General features: G+C 42.5%; 1 protein-coding gene across 1 annotated transcript in view; it reads left to right on the plus strand.

Moving 5' to 3' along the window:
* The first annotated feature begins 6,191 nt into the window (after positions 1–6,191).
* Positions 6,192–19,097, plus strand: part of SYNJ2 (synaptojanin 2) — a 54,990-nt gene continuing 42,084 nt past the window's right edge. Inside the window, exons 1-3 of the mRNA XM_060273270.1 lie at positions 6,192–7,239; positions 11,636–11,722; positions 16,956–17,226. Coding sequence (XP_060129253.1) covers positions 7,119–7,239; positions 11,636–11,722; positions 16,956–17,226 — 479 coding nt within the window. The 5' untranslated portion in view covers positions 6,192–7,118. The remainder of the gene's footprint in view (positions 7,240–11,635; positions 11,723–16,955; positions 17,227–19,097) is intronic.

Raw genomic sequence — 19,097 nt, forward strand, 5'->3', positions numbered from 1 at the left:
ATTTCCGGCACACTTCCAGGTCGGAGGAGGCCTGTGTGCGTGCGCGCAAGCTACCGGTATTTACGGCACTCTGACCCGGAAGTGCACTGGAAATAGCGTGTGCGCATGCGTATGGGTGCGCGCTCATGCGCGATCCCCCACCCTCTGGCCCACCTTGCGATCGGCGGTGCGGGCACCGGCCTGAAGCCGGGTAAATTTGGGGACTCCTGGCTTAGACCCACTGGGATAGCTCAGTTGGTAGATTAAGAGACTCTTAATCTCAGGGTCATGGGTTCGAGCAGTATGTTGGGCAAAAAGATTCCTGCCTTGTAGGGAGTTGGGCTAGATGATCCTTGTGGTCCCTTCCAACTCTACAGTTCTATGATTTTATTTTAAATTTTTTTTAAGGAAAAATGTAACCACTGTTACTTGTATGGATCCTCAATCTTTCTAAATGTTTTTATCCTAGATGTGAGGGTGATTCCCCCATGTGAAAGGACTCCTGCAATGATAGGCATTTTCAACTCAACATGCAGTCTGTATTCCATAGAGCAATGTAGACTAATGCACTGAGTGTGCGCTGTCCCAAGAGAATGTTTAACTTTTCTTTGAATAGATGAATTTTCTGCCATATTGCAAACCATTTGCAGTTTGTCATGGAGTTGTGGAATCTCTCTTGGGCTCACGTTGGAGAAGCTCATAGCTGCCAAATTTTCCCTTTTCTCACGAGGAAGCCTATTCAGCATAAGGGAATTTCCCTTTAAAAAAGGGAGAACTTGGCAGCTATGGAGAAGCTAGTTTAACTGTTCTTTAGATCCTGGACAAAATATCAACCATTCAGAAGCCTAATAGAGTCAGCATCTGATTGTTAAACTCAATGGCTCCAAATTTAGAGGGGTCATGTACTGTACTTGAGCAGGAGCAGTTGTCCGCCAGGTATTTGTGATGCAAATTAAGTGTAATTTGTTACTAAGTGGTTTTAGGACTCTAGCATTTAACTTTGTTATAATGAGCATGAAAGGACCCATCTTGAATTTGGCAAATATAAAATAAAATATATACTTAATATACAGTACCAAAAATTCTTGCTCAATGCATTTCCCTACAGTGAACCTGGACTTTTTAAAAGAACTTGATCATTAATGTACTTGGTACATCAGGCAATACTTATCTTCTGCATACATCTTTTTTCAATATACTCATGCAAAAGTAGTACATATTAGTTTGGATGTGCCTAATTTTCTGATTTGAATGCATGCACACAATGATCATAGGAAAGATGACATCAACAGAGTCAACATTAAAAATGCAAGATTCTATTCATAGGGTTGTTTTTGGTGGTCTTGGTTTTTTTTTAAACTTTAGAGGTACTTTAATAGCTATCATTAATAGAGTTTAATTGAAACTCAGTGGGTGATTTCTCTGCTGATTGCCTGTTCATGCTGAGAGGAGGATACAACTCAATTGGATTTAAATAATTTTTTATTAATGGGAACAATTCATTAACTGAACAAGAAAGCTTCATTCTCACCACCTCCTGTTTGACAGATACAATTTCCCCCAGTACTTCTACAGATGTGGTTTTGCTTCTCCTTCTATTATCTTTAATACAAGCGATTAGCACATTTTTCAAAAGTCAGATGAACTTATAAAACATGTTAAGAAACCACATTACACATGTTAAAAAAACATGTTAAGAGTCTGATAACATGTTTTGAAACAAGAAGTTATTGATTCATAGTTTAGCCTCTAAGCCACTATACTATACCAGCTCCTTTTGGCGAGTCAAAACAAAATAAAACTACAAAAAATATGGTTGTCTGTTCACTCTCTCTGCCTAAATAAATATGGTCTAGCTAAAATTTACTCATCTGCAAATAGTTTTGGGATGAAAGGAGTCAAGCTTTTAAACAGCTGCTGCTAAAAACAGACTTTTAATAGGAAAGGTTTCACATCTGTCATGGCAAGTCTGTTTTTGCTAAGAGATTCTTTTACGTTTTTAAAGTACAGATGTAAGATCGCAGAATATATAAAGGATGCAAAGATTTTTCTCTTTTGGGGGAGGGGGGAGCCCTGCATTTCTTCCAAATACCAAATAGAATTATTTTATTCCTAGGTTAGGCTAGGATAAGGTTACCAGATTTTTTTCAATGAATCCGGGGACACTTTTCAACTTCCTACTAAATAGATGGATTTTGTCAGGGGACTGACTTGTAAATCCGGGGACTGTCCCCGGTAACCTTAGGCTAGGAAGATGGCAGTGGGCCGGAATAAACTAAACAGCAGGAGTACTGCTAGTGCAGGACTTGGCCGCTTTGGAGTTGGCTCCTATGAGGTCAACCAATCATGTTTTAATGCCAAATCGCCACCTAAACCTACCGGTAATTGGCCTTGATAATCTGTTTCATTCAATAGCACCCTGGTGAAATCACCATCACCTCTCAAGGACCTCACCAAAAGGAGGTGTTGGCAAGTAGCTGATAATTGTTACAATCTTCCAGGTGTGGTCTCAGAACCATCTACTTCAGAGTGGCAATAACCATTTCCTCTGCCAGTGCAGCATTTATAACCTTCTGGAGCCACTGAGCTCACTTTGGCTCCAGAAACCAAGTTGAACAATGGTTGAGAATACATGTTACTGGAATAACCTCTCCAGGCACCTTGGCTACATCTTCAGGCAAATGGAACAGGAACTGTATAAATGATGGTATCTAGGTCAGAGCACATATGATCAACATTGCCTTCTAAGTGCTTAGAAAATATGTCACAGTAGGCCTTAGGTGACTCATCACTTAGCTTGCTTTGCTAACCCCAGGTGACATACTTCCTTCTTCCTGTATCTACTGAAATAAGGTCGTTCTGCCCTTTCATGACCTTGCTGCCCTAGCACATCTTTATCTTTGTCATTCTCCAGAGGAAAGGCAGGATACATAAATAAATATGAAGCTGCCTTATAGTGACACAGACCACTGCTCTATCTAGCCTAGCATTATCGACTCCCACGTGGCAGTGACTATTAAGATCTCAGAAAGACATATTTCCCAGTAGTTTTGCTGCCCAAGATCCTCTAATTTAGGATTGCCATATGTCTGGAATTTACCAGACATAACCGGTATTCAACTGTTTGTAACAGTGCCTGGGCAGAAATCAATTCAATCTCCAGGAAAATCTGAACGTTTGACAACCCATGTCGGAAGTGTATATTTTGGCAAAGTTTCTTAAAAATAGCTCAAAAACTTCATTTTCTTAAAATAGATTTTGAAAAACTAAAAAAATCTCAACAACCTTTGTGTCCAGATTTTCACTTTTTGAAATATGGCAACCTTATTTAACTGGAGAATGATCCTGGAACCCTGCATGTGCAAAGCATGTGCTGGCCATTCCCTTCCACATCCGAGATCTCGTCACATTTAGCTTGGCCTTTGATAGACAACAGGCACCTCAGATATATATCCCCTACTGAAAAGTGTGTGGCATGGCATGTGTGACAGTGAGAAACACTTAAAATAGTTTGAAAAAATAAACCAAATACAAGAATGGGTGGTCTCTTTGACATTCAATAATTATGCAGCAAAGATTGCAGTTTGCAAAAGACCAATGTTCAGAAAGTGATTCAAACACAAACCAAATATTACAGCTAGGGGGAAAATAGTTTACAATGCCGTTAGAGTGAAAGAAGCAGGGAGGGTAGAGCTTACTTCTTGATAAATGAGTTGAATAGATCCCCTCTCTCACAAACACCCAAAAAATTCTCAAAACAGAGGCTTCTTTCTACATTCTGTCAAGTTTATGCACCACCACCCTGCTTTCCACTGCAGCCAGGTTTTAAACAGAACCATTGCAGCTATGTGGGTACACATAGCTGAAAATCTATCCTGGGATATTCAGGATAGAATGCTATCCTGCGGCATCTCAAGAAAGAAGATTCTCTCCCCCCCCCCAGTCTTTTGTTTAGAGAACAGACACAATTGTTTCTTAATTGGCTAATCTCTGGAATATGTTTCTCCAGTGACCCACAAAGGTTGGGAGCTGGGACACATAGGCAGGGTAGCAGGGACAGCTCCATCGGGTTGCAAGGTTGGGTGTTTTTGCAGAACACAATGGGTACCTAGAGAAGGAAAAGGAAGTGGAGCCACCCAACTGCATATCCCAGAAGCTTCAAAGTTTATTTGGCTCAAGGCTAGCCAAGGGAACATACAGGCTTTTTGATGTGAGGGATCAAGTCCTAAGGGGTAGGGGGTAGGAACAACTATCATGCCAGGAAAAGCAGGACTTTGCCAGATATTGTAAAGGAACATACAAGTAAAGAGGCCACAACTGTAGTCTCACAAGGGCAACAACTGGTAGCTCACTGAATGTACAAATCCTTCAGGTGGAAGTCACCTTGACTGCCTTCTCTACTACCTTCCAAGCTGAAATTTGCAACCAAGGAGAGAACCCTGGCTTATGGTTCCACTACCAGCAATAACATGAAGAATGGGGAGCTGGGACAGGCCATTGTCAGCATCACCGCCCAAGGGAAGTCAGGCAGTCCCCATTCAGGAAACATGTGAAGACTTTCTTATTTACCCAGACTTTTGGCCAATAATTTTATGAATTTTTTTTTATACGGCTGGTTTTAACTGCTGTCTGTAATATATTATAATGCTTTGAATGGCTTTGTGTAACTTTATTGTTATGAGCCACCCTGGACTCCCCTTGGGGATGAAGAATGGGTTAGAAGGACAGGTTGGAGACAGTGATGCTTCTGAATACCAGTTGTGGGGAGCAGCCACAGGAAGCGAGAGTGCTCTTGTGCTCAGGTCCTGCTTGCCAGTTTCCCACAGGCATGTGGGTGGCCACAGTGAGAACAGGATGTTAGACTAGACAGGCTTGATCCAGCAGGCTCTTCTTGTGTTTCTATGAAATAAGTAAAGAAAACGAGGGACGGGAAGTGAACTCTGTGGACACTCCACAGAACACCTCTCTTCTCATGCAGCCAACAGGGGATTGGCAGGCATGCCATGCTGCTTTTGTCCTTCACCATGGAGTGTGAACTCCTGTTGCGTGTTTATGTGTGGAGTCCTGAGGCACAGGACATTTCAATAGTTCAGAGAAGACAAATGTACACATAACACGAAGCCATAGTACTTTGGCCCTGTCCTGCATGCCTTATATTCAGAGTTGTGGAGTCCCTATTTGGGGCTTGTATACTGGTGCTGGTGTGTTGCAACTGGCTGTAATTGTTGGCCATAATACTAAGAGAACAAGGGATAAGTTCATGGTGAGCTCTGGCACCTCTTTTTTATACAAAAATGCTCCACTGCTGTGTGATCAGAGCTAAGCTCACAGCTATCCATTTCCAAGTTTAGGCTGCCATCTCCTTTCTTTTGTCCCCCTCTCACCACAAAAACACTTGTCCATGATCCAACACTACATATAAACCAACATAGCTTCAATTTGTTAACTCCCACGGAGGAATTAACAACCCATCATCCCTTACTATTAGCAAGGAAACAGATGGTAAATGGCAGCTGTAACAGTACGGTGTGAAATGGTCCTGCCTGAAGGCATTCCCCCCCCTACCCTACCCCCCAATTCTACCAATAAGAGAGTTGGGTTGAAAACTGGGCTGAATCTGATATGGACGAGACACCAGTTGGATTGTAAAGCTGTACAAATCTACACTCTGAACCCAGCAACAGGATATGCATAAATCTGAACAAACATTAATAAAATCCAGAAAATAATACCTCTTTCATGAGTTCAGTACAGAGTGTGCAAGAGAGGGAGCACATCTAATTACCCCAACACCTAACACCTACTGAAGCACAAAGTTAGGGCATGGTGGTCAAATACTCTGATTTCTCTGTTTGGTTGACATTTGAAACGGAATAGCAGGCTACATTACTAGATTTCTGTGTGAACCTTCCGATCCTAGTGTACATACGGGAGTCTTTCCTGTGTCTACTGAACATATAGGGAACTTCTGCATCCAGCCCTATATGCATATACCCCAGCAGCCCTATCTATGAAAGAAATTCAACACTTGGTTCATCACAACAAAAAGTGAACAGCCGGTGAGCAGAGCTAAAGTATTTCACTAGGACAGGAAGTGAGGAAGAATGCAAGGGGGGGGGGGAGGACTGTAGAAATTCTGGCTGATGGCCAATCCAGCTGCCTTTCAGTCTCTGGCTTTACCAGCATCTGCCTGTCTCTCTGACTCTCTGCTTGGAGAGAAAAGAGCACCGCAGTTGCCTCTCCTCTTGGGGGAGCCAGTGTGATAATCTTGCAGCTCTCTGGGAAGGGAAACAGGGCGGAGACACATCGCCTCTCACCTGTCCCTCGAGGAGGAGAAAGAGGCGGAGACTCGAGGAACTTGAACTCGTCCAGAAAGTTTACGCAGGAAAAAGAAAAAAGAAAAAAAAGGGGGGGGAGTGAAAGCGGCGTGGAAGAAAGAAGACGACGTCGCCGCCGCCGCCCTGGGCGGTAGCGGGAAGCAGGGAGGGATTTTCCAACAAGGAAACAGAAAGTCCGGAAATTGAGCAAGAACAACTTGCGCGAAGGGGGGACGTTTTTCCAATGCCCCCCCTCCTCTCTTTGCAGAAAAAAAGAGCATTTTGACCTCTCTTTTTTTCCTCCACCGCCGGCCGGAGGCTTGTGACTAGAAACTTGCTTGACTTACACAAAGAGGAGACACAGCTGCGACTTGTCTTCAGAAGATGCTCAGGGCGCGCGAAGGAGGCAGCTAAGTACTTTCCAGCCTCCCGCGAGGCGGACAACTTTCCAGTAGAGAGAACACCTCAGTGGCATGGGGTGTTTTTTATTTTTTTATTTTTAAATATTTTGTTTGGAGATACCCGTCTCTTCTTTCAACGTCTCCTTTCAGACTTTTCTTAATTATTTAAAAGCACACACCACCAGCGGGAAGCTGTTGCTCCGTTTTCCTTTGGAACGAACTTCTGGCAGCTGAGAAGTTGTGGGGAGAAAATTCCCTCACGCCGCCCAGTTTCTCGTGACTGTTTTCTGGGGCGTGTGTGTGTGTGTGTGTGTGTCTTGTTTCAGAGGAGGAGGAGGAGGAGGAAGCCGCCTCGTTGCCTCGGTGTGACTGACTTTCCCCTTCCTCTCCCTCCTTCCCCCCTCCATGGAAAGCGGCTGCCATGGCTCTGAGCAAAGGGCTGAGGGTGTTGTGGAAGCAGGAACCCACGGCGAGTGCCCTGCTGGAGGCGCGTGGCCGCCAGGACTGCCTGCTGCTGGAAGCCGGCACGATGGCCACCCTCAGTAAGTGCCTCGCGCCAAAGTGGGTGGGGCGGCGGGTGGGCGACCTGCTACTCTTGGAGCCCCCCACCCACCGGGTTGGAGGTGGCTCTGCCAGTCCAACACGCAGCCATAAAGACAACGGGCCCTCCCTCGCCGTTTGCCTCCTGCCCCCTGGCTGCAACTGGCATTCCGAAAGCTACACTGCTCCTGAGCTTGGAGGCTCTGTAGGGCAGCCTCCTGCAACCTGGCACCTTCCAGATGTTTCTGGACTCCAACTTACATCAGCCCCAGCCGGAGTTGCCAGTGCTCTCAGGAATGATGGGAGTTGGAGGCCCAAACCTCTGGATGGCTTGCTAGGCAGCTGTTCAGGTTAATATGGCAAATCCCTTGGAGAAAGGGTAAACAAAAAACAAAAAACCCCTTTTGAAGCCATTTAGGTCCAAGGCTATAGCTGCATCTTGTTGCCATGGGTTCCATAAATTAATAATCCCGTGTTTATGTTGTGTTTTGGGTGCTGGTACAGGAGGAGACAGAGATGTGAATTGGATATTGCAAGAGTGTGTTTTGCCTTCAGACTTTCAGCTGTGTTCTATGGCTGTAGCCAACTTTCAAAAAGGAGAGGGAAATGCAGCCTCTTTTTCCAAACTGCAGTGACTCCACCCCTTATCACCATCCACTGTTGAACTCCCTACTAAAAGGCTACAGAAATAATGGCCTAACTCAGTGGTTCCCAGACTTTTCCCCCCAGGGAAAATTGCTGAGGGTCTTTGCAGAGCACTTCATTGATTTTTTGCCCACTGTAACAGATGCTGCATGATTTTTAATTGTATTTTATCGCTTTTTTATTTCTTCTACATTGTAAGTTGTTATATTTCATAACATTCAAATTGTAATGCACTAAAATATGATATAAGAAATAAAAGAATCAATTAGAATGCAATCAAGACTCAATATATTTAATATGATGGATGTGCTGTCTCCCATCACAAATCTACAGACATGCTGTGGACCACCTGAATTAAGTCACATGTTGTCTATCTGCAACCAGGAGCTTGACAACTCTACCCCTCAATTTTACAGTTCTGGGCCAGAAACAAAAACAGGGAGGTCTACTGAGTCAGTTTTGGGAAATCGTATGTGGCTAGTGGACTGGAGTAAAGAAAACCTGATTGAGATATTTGCAAAGCATTTATAAGTGAAAAATGAAATGGTCAACATGTCACACAAAATGAAAATTCACAGACTTGTATAAAAATATAATGTGAAGACCTCTGTGTGTGTACTTTGTGCACAAACGTGAGCTTGATTGCCTATTTATTTTATGAAGAAAACAAATTATTTATGTGTACTTTAAAGATTAATATTGGATTAATATTTTAAGATACTCTCTCCGTCCCTTTTCTATTCTTCCATTAATCTGTTCTGCTTCACTTGTGACTTCTTGAAGGGATGCAATCCCATCTACTCTGTATCATTGATATTATCTCTCCTGGGCCATTGGAGTTCAGTGGGCCACATGTATCTAGAAAACGTCTGTCCCGGGGTAATGTTAATTACAAAAGGCTTGCATACTTCAGGTCTTGCGAACTTTGAGATAGGGGAGGGGAGTTTGTAGAGCAATCCTATCTCTACAATGCTGGTGGCTGGTGTGTAAGTGTTAGGATGGTGCACAATCGCCTCCCCATTGGTCTCTGTCAGCCAAGAGGAGCACCAGTGGCAGGGGGCACCTCTGCTGCAGGGGAAGCCCCAGCTCTGTTGAAGCAGGTACCGGTAGTATGTTATCACGGTTAGTCATCAGTGGAAAGGCGTGAAAGCAGACATTTTGGAGATGGGTGCTGGATCTGCTGGGGCCTGATGCTTAGAATGAGCAACTACTGTACAATAGATGAAAAAAGACCTCTCACCCTCCTCCTTGGTTGGTAGGAGCTGACAGGACTCAGATGTACTGGAGCAGGCATCCCCAAACTGCGGCCCTCCAGATGTTTTGGCCTACAACTCCCATGATCCCTAGCTAACAGGACCAGTGGCTGGGGAAGATGGGAATTGTAGTCCAAAACATCTGGAGGGCCGAAGTTTGGGGGTGCCTGTACTGGAGGATCTGCTGCTTGCCTCCCTGGCCCCTGATTAGGATTGCTGTACTTCAGCTTTAACAGTACAATTCTATGCATGTCTGATGAGATGTAAGCCACCTTGGCTGTGAGTCCTGGAAGAATTGCTCTCTGCCTTGCAGGCCCTTTTCCACCTCCCCTGGGAGGGCAGGGTCCTGACAGACTCCAGTTGCAAAAGCTGAGGCTGTTGAACAGACTCGCGGGTTGGTGTATTGCTTAGGGTTCTTTTGTTGTGGGTGGGGTTGTTGCTCTTATTTATATTAATTTTTGTTCCTTTTTTATTAGATCTGGTTATGTTTTAATGTGGAAATTGTTCAGTTTGGTTGGGTACTTTTCGATGTGTGTTATTTATATTTTATGACTATTTTTGTTATACAGTGGAACCTCGGTTGTCGAACGTACAGTAATTTGTTCCGGAAGACCATTTGACTTCCGAAATGTTCGACAACCGAGGCGCAATGGGCTGTTGGAAAATTCAGTTGAGAAAATTGAGAAATGCACTTCAGAAGCTGTTTGACTTCCGAGGCACGTTTGAAAACGGAAGCAATTACTTCCGGGTTTTCGGCATTCGAAAACCAAAATGTTCGGCTTCCAAGGCTATTGAAAACCGAGGTTCCACTGTATTTGTAATTATGTATTGTTTTTCCTCATGTTGTTAGCCACCTTGAGCATGGTTTTAACTATGGGAAGGTGGCATACAAATAAAATGATGTATGAAAGCCCTGCTGAGTTCAGTTGGACTTACCTCCCATGTAAACTCATATAAGATCTATATTATATGACATGATATTATAGACTCTATTAAGAAGAAAATAAAACACAATGCAAAGTACTTGTGAAAAATGAAGGGCTTCGCCATTGGTTCTGTTAGCATAACTGCTAGTGGAGGGGAACAGGTATTCTGGAATTTTTAACATCCTGACATAATACATACCCACCCACGGGCAGGATTGTGAACGATTCTGGCCACAGCCTGCTCCTTAGAGAAGCCAGCCTCACATTGAGAAAACTTGAATAGTGCCCTACATGACATTGCATATACATGAGTATCAGCCTCATTCATCGTAACTGTAATAATATTTTTTTACAAACCCAAGTATTTTTTATTTTTAAATATTTGCTACGTTTAAAATGCAGTTGCCTTGCAATCTTCTAAAGGCTCAATGATATCTGAATGTTGTGGGTTTCTGGTGTGTGTGTGTGTGTGTGTGTGTGTGTGTGTGTGTGTATTTCTGAACAATACAATATCTCTACATGCATAACCTTTCATGATCTATAGGGTTTCAATGAAGAAAAAAACATATGGATGGATGTCACCCTCATATTTGTCATTCCAAAATACCATAAACGGTGACCAATAACCAACATGCTGTTTAAAGCTTATTTCTCCTTGCTGATTGAAATAAGGGAATGAACTCTTTGGTTTCAACCCTCTTTTCTCTTAGGAGGCATGATTATGGCAAAGTCCAAACATTGCTTGCATTCTTCAACACTTGCCTACGTCTTTAAATGTCATTACTTTATTTTTACAGTTTTACTGTAGTCTATTACTACAGTAATTCCTTTGTCTACTTAAGCATCTCCTGATCCAGTGACTCCATTGTACTTTCATTGGGAGATAAAGATGTGAAGATTTGGACAGGGAATGGCCCTGTTATTTCTTTCTTTCTTTCCTATAAGTGAGGAAGCTCTAGAATCACAGCAGGATTCCAAATTTCATGCATAGAGAATTATCTGCAGTTAGACCTGCCTTAAAGTGCATTGGATAATGACTAAAATATACTGTATTGATAGTACTGTATGGAAGAACGTAGCCAAGATGTAGGGACACATTCCACTGCACACATGTTTATTGGGCCAGGAGATAGATGGTTGATGCAAAACTGTTAATCTGTATTAGCACTGTATGTAAGTTTGTGGTCAAGTTGCTCAACACGTAATATAAGTCTTCTTAGGGAGACATCTCTTTCTGGCCCTTGCAGAGCATATATAGCACACCCCAACTTCTCCTACTCAGTGCAGTGTAAGAGGTTGTGAAAGAAGCCAAATGGCCTGATCCTGTGCATATTTACTATGGAGTAAGTCACACTGATTTTGTTGCAACTTACCTCTGAGTAACCATGAGTAGAATTGGGCTGTAAAAGTATTGTGGCATCTAGGAGACTTAATTTTATCATGAGTTATTGTACTTTAGCACAAACCATAGGCTTAAAGAAAAGTAAATCTCGCCAGTTTTTGTTGGCTTGCTGTATTATCAAAGGATTAAAAATAAATAAGAATTGTTGTCTTTTATTGTGCAATTCCCTTAGCTCCTGAAGAAAAGGAAGAAATTAAAGGGCAATATGAGAAGCTCATGGGTGCTTATGGGTGCTTAGGAGAACTCCAGTTAAGATCTGGTAAGTACCTTAATGTCATTTTTAGAATAATAAGTTGAACAATGTGTCCTTCAATCCGACACAGTGAAGTGAAACTATTCTTTGGTTAACCTTCAAGAACTAATTCTTTAAAATGAGTTGTGTGGTAATCATTGGATTTAAGGACAATTATTAAACAGTGGCTTATTGCAGGGTTTCTCTTTTTTTTAAGAAAACTTTGCATTTACTAATAATAGCTTCTGGTTTAAACTTGAAAACAGCTTCTGTTTCTTTTTACCAGCTTTGTTGTGCTTCTTGTTGGCCTTGGGTAGCTGTCCCATAAAATGCAATCCTACACAAGGACTTCTTCCTTAGTAAATATGTTTAAGATTACAGCCTCAATGGGTGGATACTAAGGCTTAATTGACTTACCTATCAGTAAATGCTTAGGATCATGAATAGGTTTGCCTGCTCCTATCCTCCATCTCCTGCCCTGCCTTTGGGTGTTTTTTTTTTTTAAAAAAAAAAATCTGTTGGGGGAAATGATGCTCAATAGGTGAAAGATCTCAAATTGCATTGCTGCAGCTACAGAAAAATGATACCCTATGAGCCTCTCCCTGACAAGTAACTATAAAAGACAGATTTTTGGGCTGTTGCTTTTATTATGCATTGAGGCTCAGGCAGAAATACAGCAAGTGACCTCCTTTTAGGGAAAGCTGCACTTGTTCCCGTTTTAGCTTGCACAAATCTGTTAAAAGCACAGAGCTCCTGCCCATAAAAATACAGCAGTTATAAGGAAGTCAGCCCTTTCGGGCCAAGAATCAACAGCTCTACTGAATAGCACTTTCCCCTTTCTTTTTATTTTGAATGACTAGCTTTATTAACAGCAATAGTTCATGGTTAACTAAGACTACAGCCCTGCAATTGACAATTTTCTCTGTTCTGGTGACCTTCTAATTTGGGTTTCCTGAACCTGGCATTTTCATTGCAATGAGCACGGCTCTCTCATTGGATTTCATGTTACAGCCATCCACGTAATTGTGGCCAGGGATAGACAGGTCTGCACTAGGAGATGCTGACTATCCCTTTAACAGCTTGGGGGCATTGAGAGAGCATATAGTCACTGCCCCTCCCAACCTTTTCTCCAACCTCTTTTCCTGCTGACTGAAGGCAATGGTGTAGCCCTGTGACAAATGGAGCCAGGGAGGTGAGTGGCGTGGTTGTTGCTGCTTTGCATCTTGGTGCTTTGGGTATTTTAAAGGCGCAAGCACATCTCTGGAGAACCTACTACAGCTAGAGTGAATGTGGTATCCAAAACTGCAAAATGTAAATGATATAAATGGACTATAGCTTTGCCTCTTCGTTGGCTGACATATGGTTTTATGCACATAAAAGCATCTGAAGGATTTAAACAATTTGTGTGGGGGGATATGATGGAGTGTGGGCAGCTGAGTGCAAGATCATATGAGCAAGAAGTTAACTTTCCAATGCCCAATAACAAGGAATGTCAGGAGATGTGGTTATGCAAAACCAAAATAATAATAAAAATCCAAGAATTCTGTTCATATTTAATTGAGGGTTGTGAGAGCATGAAAGAGGCTGTGCCACAGACCAAAGGCTCAGCCATGGCTAGTCATAGCCCTTGAAATTTCCATAGTTGCCCTACTACTTTGACAACGCATTGGTTTCTTCTGAAATCAACCCATGGTAGAAAAGGTTTGTTCAGATACTGTCCAAACCATCCCACCCACCAATTTGTGGATTTCCTGATGGTCCCAGTTTCATTTACATAATATGAATTTAAAAGAGTCTGCCTAGACACTTCGCTTCTTGCCGCAAGAAGTGTTTGGCTGGCTGGAAGGGAGAGACAGTGTGGTCATTCGGCCCTTGAAACAAATAGGCTCCCTAAGGAGGGTAGTAAGTCATTAAGAGCATGAAATATTTTTCCAGAATGCCTGAAGATAAAGAAAGTTTATAGCGATGGCAGCAATAGCCTGAACCAACTACTGGGCAGAAAACTCCATAAATTTTCTGAAATATGAATTAGTCACAGTGGGGAGACTAGACTGGTTTAAATCCAAACATTTGGCTTAGCTGGCTTATAAAACAGACAAAAAAGGAAGCATGACTGTTCTGACTAGCTATTCAGACAGTAAGCAGAATAGGTAATCACACTGGTTTTTCAGTCTCACTTTTTGGCACTAAGGACCTTCTGGGGTTTTACTAGGAAATTCTTCCTTTTGTCATACTGCAGAACTTGTGTGTGAATACTTGGTTAATAGTTCTTTGTCTGTTTTAGGCTGTCAAAATTGATAGGATATAAACCCAACCATTTCCCATGCAAGACACTTGCACTATAAGGCTGGTGGGTTTTGTCTAGTTGATTGCCTGGGTAATATTTCTCAAAGCCAGAACACTCCCTTGTATTGGGTCTGGTCAGCTGGAGCAACTCACTAGTTCCCATTACAGTATTTGTCTTTGGGATGGGCTAGAGCAGGATGAAGAACCAAGGACCGTATGTTCTGGGCTGGGCCTCGGGGGGGGGGGAGTGTTATGTATTCGTTGGTCCAGCCTTTCGCATGATGAATTCTGCATATAAGTTAAATAAGCAAGGAGACAATATACAACCTTGTTGTACTCCTTTCCCAATTTTGAACCAATCAGTTGTTCCATATCCAGTTCTAACTGCAGCTTCTTGTCCCACATAGAGATTTCTCAGGAGACAGATGAGGTGATCAGGCACTCCCATTTCTTTAAGAACTTGCCATAGTTTGCTGTGGTCGACACAGTCAAAGGCTTTTGCATAGTCAATGAAGCAGAAGTAGACGTTTTTCTGGAACTCTCTAGCTTTCTCCATAATCCAGCGCATGTTTGCTATTTGGTCTCTGGTTCCTCTGCCCCTTCGAAATCCAGCTTGCACTTGCCTAAGCCTGCCTTGTAGAATTTTAAGCATAACCTTGCTAGCGTGTGAAATGAGCGCAATTGTGTGGTAGTTGGAGCATTCTTTGGCACTGCCCTTCTTTGGGATTGGGATGTAGACTGATCTTCTCCAATCCTCTGGCCAAGTTCCAAACTTGCTGGCATATTGTGTGTAGCACCTTAACAGCATCATCTTTTAAAATTTTAAATAGTTCAGCTGGAATATCATCACTTCCACTGGCCTTGTTATTAGCAGTGCTTTCTAAGGCCCATTTGACTTCACTCTCCAAGATGTCTGGCTCAAGGTCAGCAACCACACTACCTGGGGTGTATGAGACCTCCATATCTTTCTGGTATAATGTATTCTTGCCACCTCTTCTTGATTCTTGCCACCTCTTCTTGATGTCTTCTGCTTCTGTTAGGTCCTTACCACTTTTGTCCTTTATTATGGTAATCTTTGTACGAAATGTTCCTTTCATATCTCCAATTTTCTTGAACAGATCTCTGGTTTTCCCCATTCTATTGTATTCTATTCTATATGTACAGGTCTGCTTAAGTGGGGCCCATTTGGCACATATTCCTCTGTGACCTTCTTGAGTACCCCTATGTTGAAAACTCTGCAGGGCAACTAAAGTTGCTTTGGAGATTATTATTATCGTGACGATGCACAATAGGGAGCATACTTTAAAGCTCTTGTTGTGCATTGGCAGCTGTGTCTCTACCTGCCCCACAGCTGTTGTTACATATGACATCAAGGATGGGGTAGGTGGGTGTGGTTGGAGAAAAAACAGCTAAATTTGAACCCCTTACAGGCCAGGTTTGGCCCACTGGCATGTGGTCCCTGGAAGGTTGCCCATGAAAGAGTGTGTCCCTTGGGCTGATGAAGGTTTCCCATCCCTGTCCCGGGGGCTGCTCCTTCCTTATTGCTGTAATACATATGTTTTCTCTGCCTTTGTCTCAAGATAGTTTTAAATGTTACTCCAAATACTCTTAAGGAAAAAATTATATAATGAGCAGAAACAACCGTTCATTTTTGTTTGGATTTTTTTAAAAAAATACAGGAAGCTTTTCTTGGCTATTGAAACAGTCAGCAATGCAAATTTGAAGGTGCTAAGCACAGCTGGAATTATGGCATAAATATTCAAAATAAGCTATCCAGTGGGGAATAAACTGTGGGTTTACTTCCTGGACTTAAATTTGCATTTCCAACCTTTCTTGTGGAAGCTCATTTTTTGCTTTTGAAGCTATGGCTGAATGACAACAGACGTCTTATTTTCTGTTTAGTGCCCTTCCTGCATTAGGCATTCTTCTTTTACTCTAAGATAACCAACAGTTAGTATTGGACTACAGCTTCCATAATTCCTGCCCGTTGTCTGTGCTGGCTGGAGCTGATTAGAGTTGGGAGTCTATCGACATCTGAACTACCTTTGCTTTCTATATGTCTTAAATAATGCATCCCGTTACAATACATTTTTATGATTGACCCTCAGCATCCTTTATGAGCATTTCCCTTGAGAGGCCTTTCACGTTTATTATCAAGCAAGTGGCAAAATATCTTGAATGTTGTCATGCCTCTTAGACCACTTATGTTGGTTAGTTCTTTGCTTGTTTTCTTTTTTTTATAAAAGGTTTTATTTAGCTATGAAATTGTATTTTAGACATAGCATTGTGATTGACTGACCCACAGACTCACTGTTAGGAGTAAAACTGACTTGACCCAAAGCTTAAGTACCTAATAGATAGAGGAGCTCACAGATTGACTTTTATGAGCTTGCTGCTTGAAGCAGCAGTCGTGGATGTCTCCTGAGAGTGGATTCAGTCACAAATAAGTGCTCTTGCTTGTCATTCCAGGTGGCCAACTTGTTACAAGCAATGTTTCTCCTGCCATTTATTTTCAGATATTATGATGGATGCTGTGGAGGAAATGAGTACCTTTCCCACAAAGTACAGTACTCCTTTCCTGCCCCAGATGTTCCCCAGCTGGGGGGGGGGGACAGCTGATGAGATCATCCCCTTAGACTAGATTTTCTCCTTGTACAGCAATGAGGATGGCTGAGTTGGCAGTTAATGCAATATTTCTGTTCACACTTGTATGTTCTACCGGTATGTGAGAAATGTTTTCATTTCACAGCTTTATACATTGAATCATGCCAACATAGGTTTCTGCCATACCTACAATCAGTCCCAGACCAATGAATTTAATCTGGTATCAACATGGCATTGTCACCTTCTGAAACAACAAACAAACAAACAAAACATATTATGAGATATTGACAGGCTGCCTTTACAGAAAAGGTCTAGAATGGAATAAGTATTTGCATTCCCATGTAATTCTAATGTGCCTGTCATTTTCTAGGCAACACCACCCTGCATTTTCTGGTCCTTGTGACAGGCTGTGCATCAGTGGGGAAAATACTTGATGCTGAAGTTTACAGAATCACGACAACAGAATTCTGTCCTCTCCAGGAAGAAACTAAGGAGGAAGATCGTGTTTCTGCCTTGAAGAAAATTCTTAATTCTGGGGTGTTTTATTTTTCTTGGCCAAATGCAGGATCAAACTTTGATATCACTGTCCGAGCCCAGAAACAGGGTGATAACAACTATGGAACTGCAAACTCATTCTTCTGGTAAGTGCAATATGTTACATCCTATATTTGGTCAGTCCTTAGCTAATATGTCCTAGACTTCAAATCCATATGGATTTCTGCTTCATGAAGGACTGGAATCTTTTTGGAATCTTCTAAAGCATAGCAGTAAATGCATTGCTATTATAGCTAGAGAGTGTCCTTTTGTGGGAGGAAAAATGTCATATTTCGAAATATAGTATATATGGTATTAAGTCCCACTAAACTCAGTGAGACTTATATTGGATTGGATTGCCAATGTATACAATAATATCAAGGCTTTAAGAGCTAGTTCACACATAGCCCAGGTGTGCTGGGTTGTTAAATTTATTATTGCATTTACATCCCACTTTTTTCTCCAGGGAACTCAAGGTGTTGTAGATGTTTCCTCCCCCTCATCATTTAATCCCCATTACAACCCTATGAGGAAAGTTAGACCAAGAGGCAATGACTGGCCCAAGGCCACCAAGTGAACTTCATGGCAGAGTGGGGATTTGAACCCTGTTCTCCCAGGTCCTAGTCCAACACGTTAATCACTACACCACACTGGCTCTGTAAGTGGCAGGTCACAATAGTGAATTGCAGGCTCACATGCTTCCCCTCCCCTTGGTGAATGGAACCTTTCATGTGAATCAGAGTTTGTGAGCCTGAGATTGGCCTTGGGCCCTGCTGTGTACGTGAACCAATCCTGGATGCCTAAATATTTGTGATGCAACCATTTCTGAATGTTTGCACCTCTCTTTGAGCAAATCCCGAGTATCTGCAACTTATACAGTGTACAAATTTATTTATTTTTGTTAAATAGAGAAGATCAATACATTTTATTTTCAACATTTTAAATAATAAATGGCAACTTCTGCATAATGTATGCAGTGATAATGATACCAAGCAAAATGAAAGTTAGCAGCTGCTTCTGTGCATGACGCTCCTCTTGCAGCCCATGGAAGGTAAATAACAAAGCCCGGTGAAAAATTATTGAATTGGGGTGATGGGGCAGGCCTATGTCAATGTAAGCCTGCATGAATTATTTATCTAACTAAGTTTTAAATGCCCTGGCACCAAGCTATTTTGGCCAAAGTTTTGTTGTTGTAGTACGTGTACTGTAGATGATACTGCAGTTCTGAACTTGTTAAAGGGTTTCGGGATATTTAGCTGTTATGTTTCTTGACCAGTTTTGCCTGACACATAGTCACAAAGTGAAGGTGGGCAAAAGATCGAGTGAACGGTCTCCTGGGTACTAGTCATGGCCGCTGAATGCACCATCATAATTACTTCTGTATATAGCACTCTCCATGTGGCCTTCAGGGTTCCATTGTGCCAATAAGAGCTTCAGGACAGCTCTGCTGCATCAAACCAAAGAGCTATCACATCATGCATCGCATTCTCACACTGGACAACCAAATGCCATTGGGAACCCTGCAACGAGACCATGAACCCAAGAGCACTCTCCCATTCGTGATCCCCAGCAACTGGGTTCAGAGGTGTACCAATGCTATTGTTTCCATGACCCACTTCTGGGCTTCTCAGAGACCCAGTAGGACTGCTGTGGGAAGCAGGATCCTGGGCAAGATGGCTATTTGGTCTGACCCAGCGTTTCCTAGTCTGGTGCTCTCTAGATGTTCTGGACTGCAACTCCCATCATCCCATGCTTTTGGACATGCTGGCTGGTGCTGAGGTGAGTCCAAAACCCCTGGACGGTACCAGGTTGGGGAAGTCCAGTCTGTTCCATCAGGGCTCATCTAATCAACTTCTGGCATGTTGATTATAGACCTAAATACAGTATATTCAAAACAGATTTTGTGTAGTTTTTTCTTGACTCAGTTCTCCTAAATGCATTTGACACAATTTGGCCCAAAGTCCCGCTGGTTTAAATG

The sequence above is a fragment of the Zootoca vivipara genome, chromosome 3 (genome assembly GCF_963506605.1).
Source record: "Zootoca vivipara chromosome 3, rZooViv1.1, whole genome shotgun sequence".
In the NCBI taxonomy this organism is placed as follows: Eukaryota; Metazoa; Chordata; class Lepidosauria; order Squamata; family Lacertidae; genus Zootoca; species Zootoca vivipara.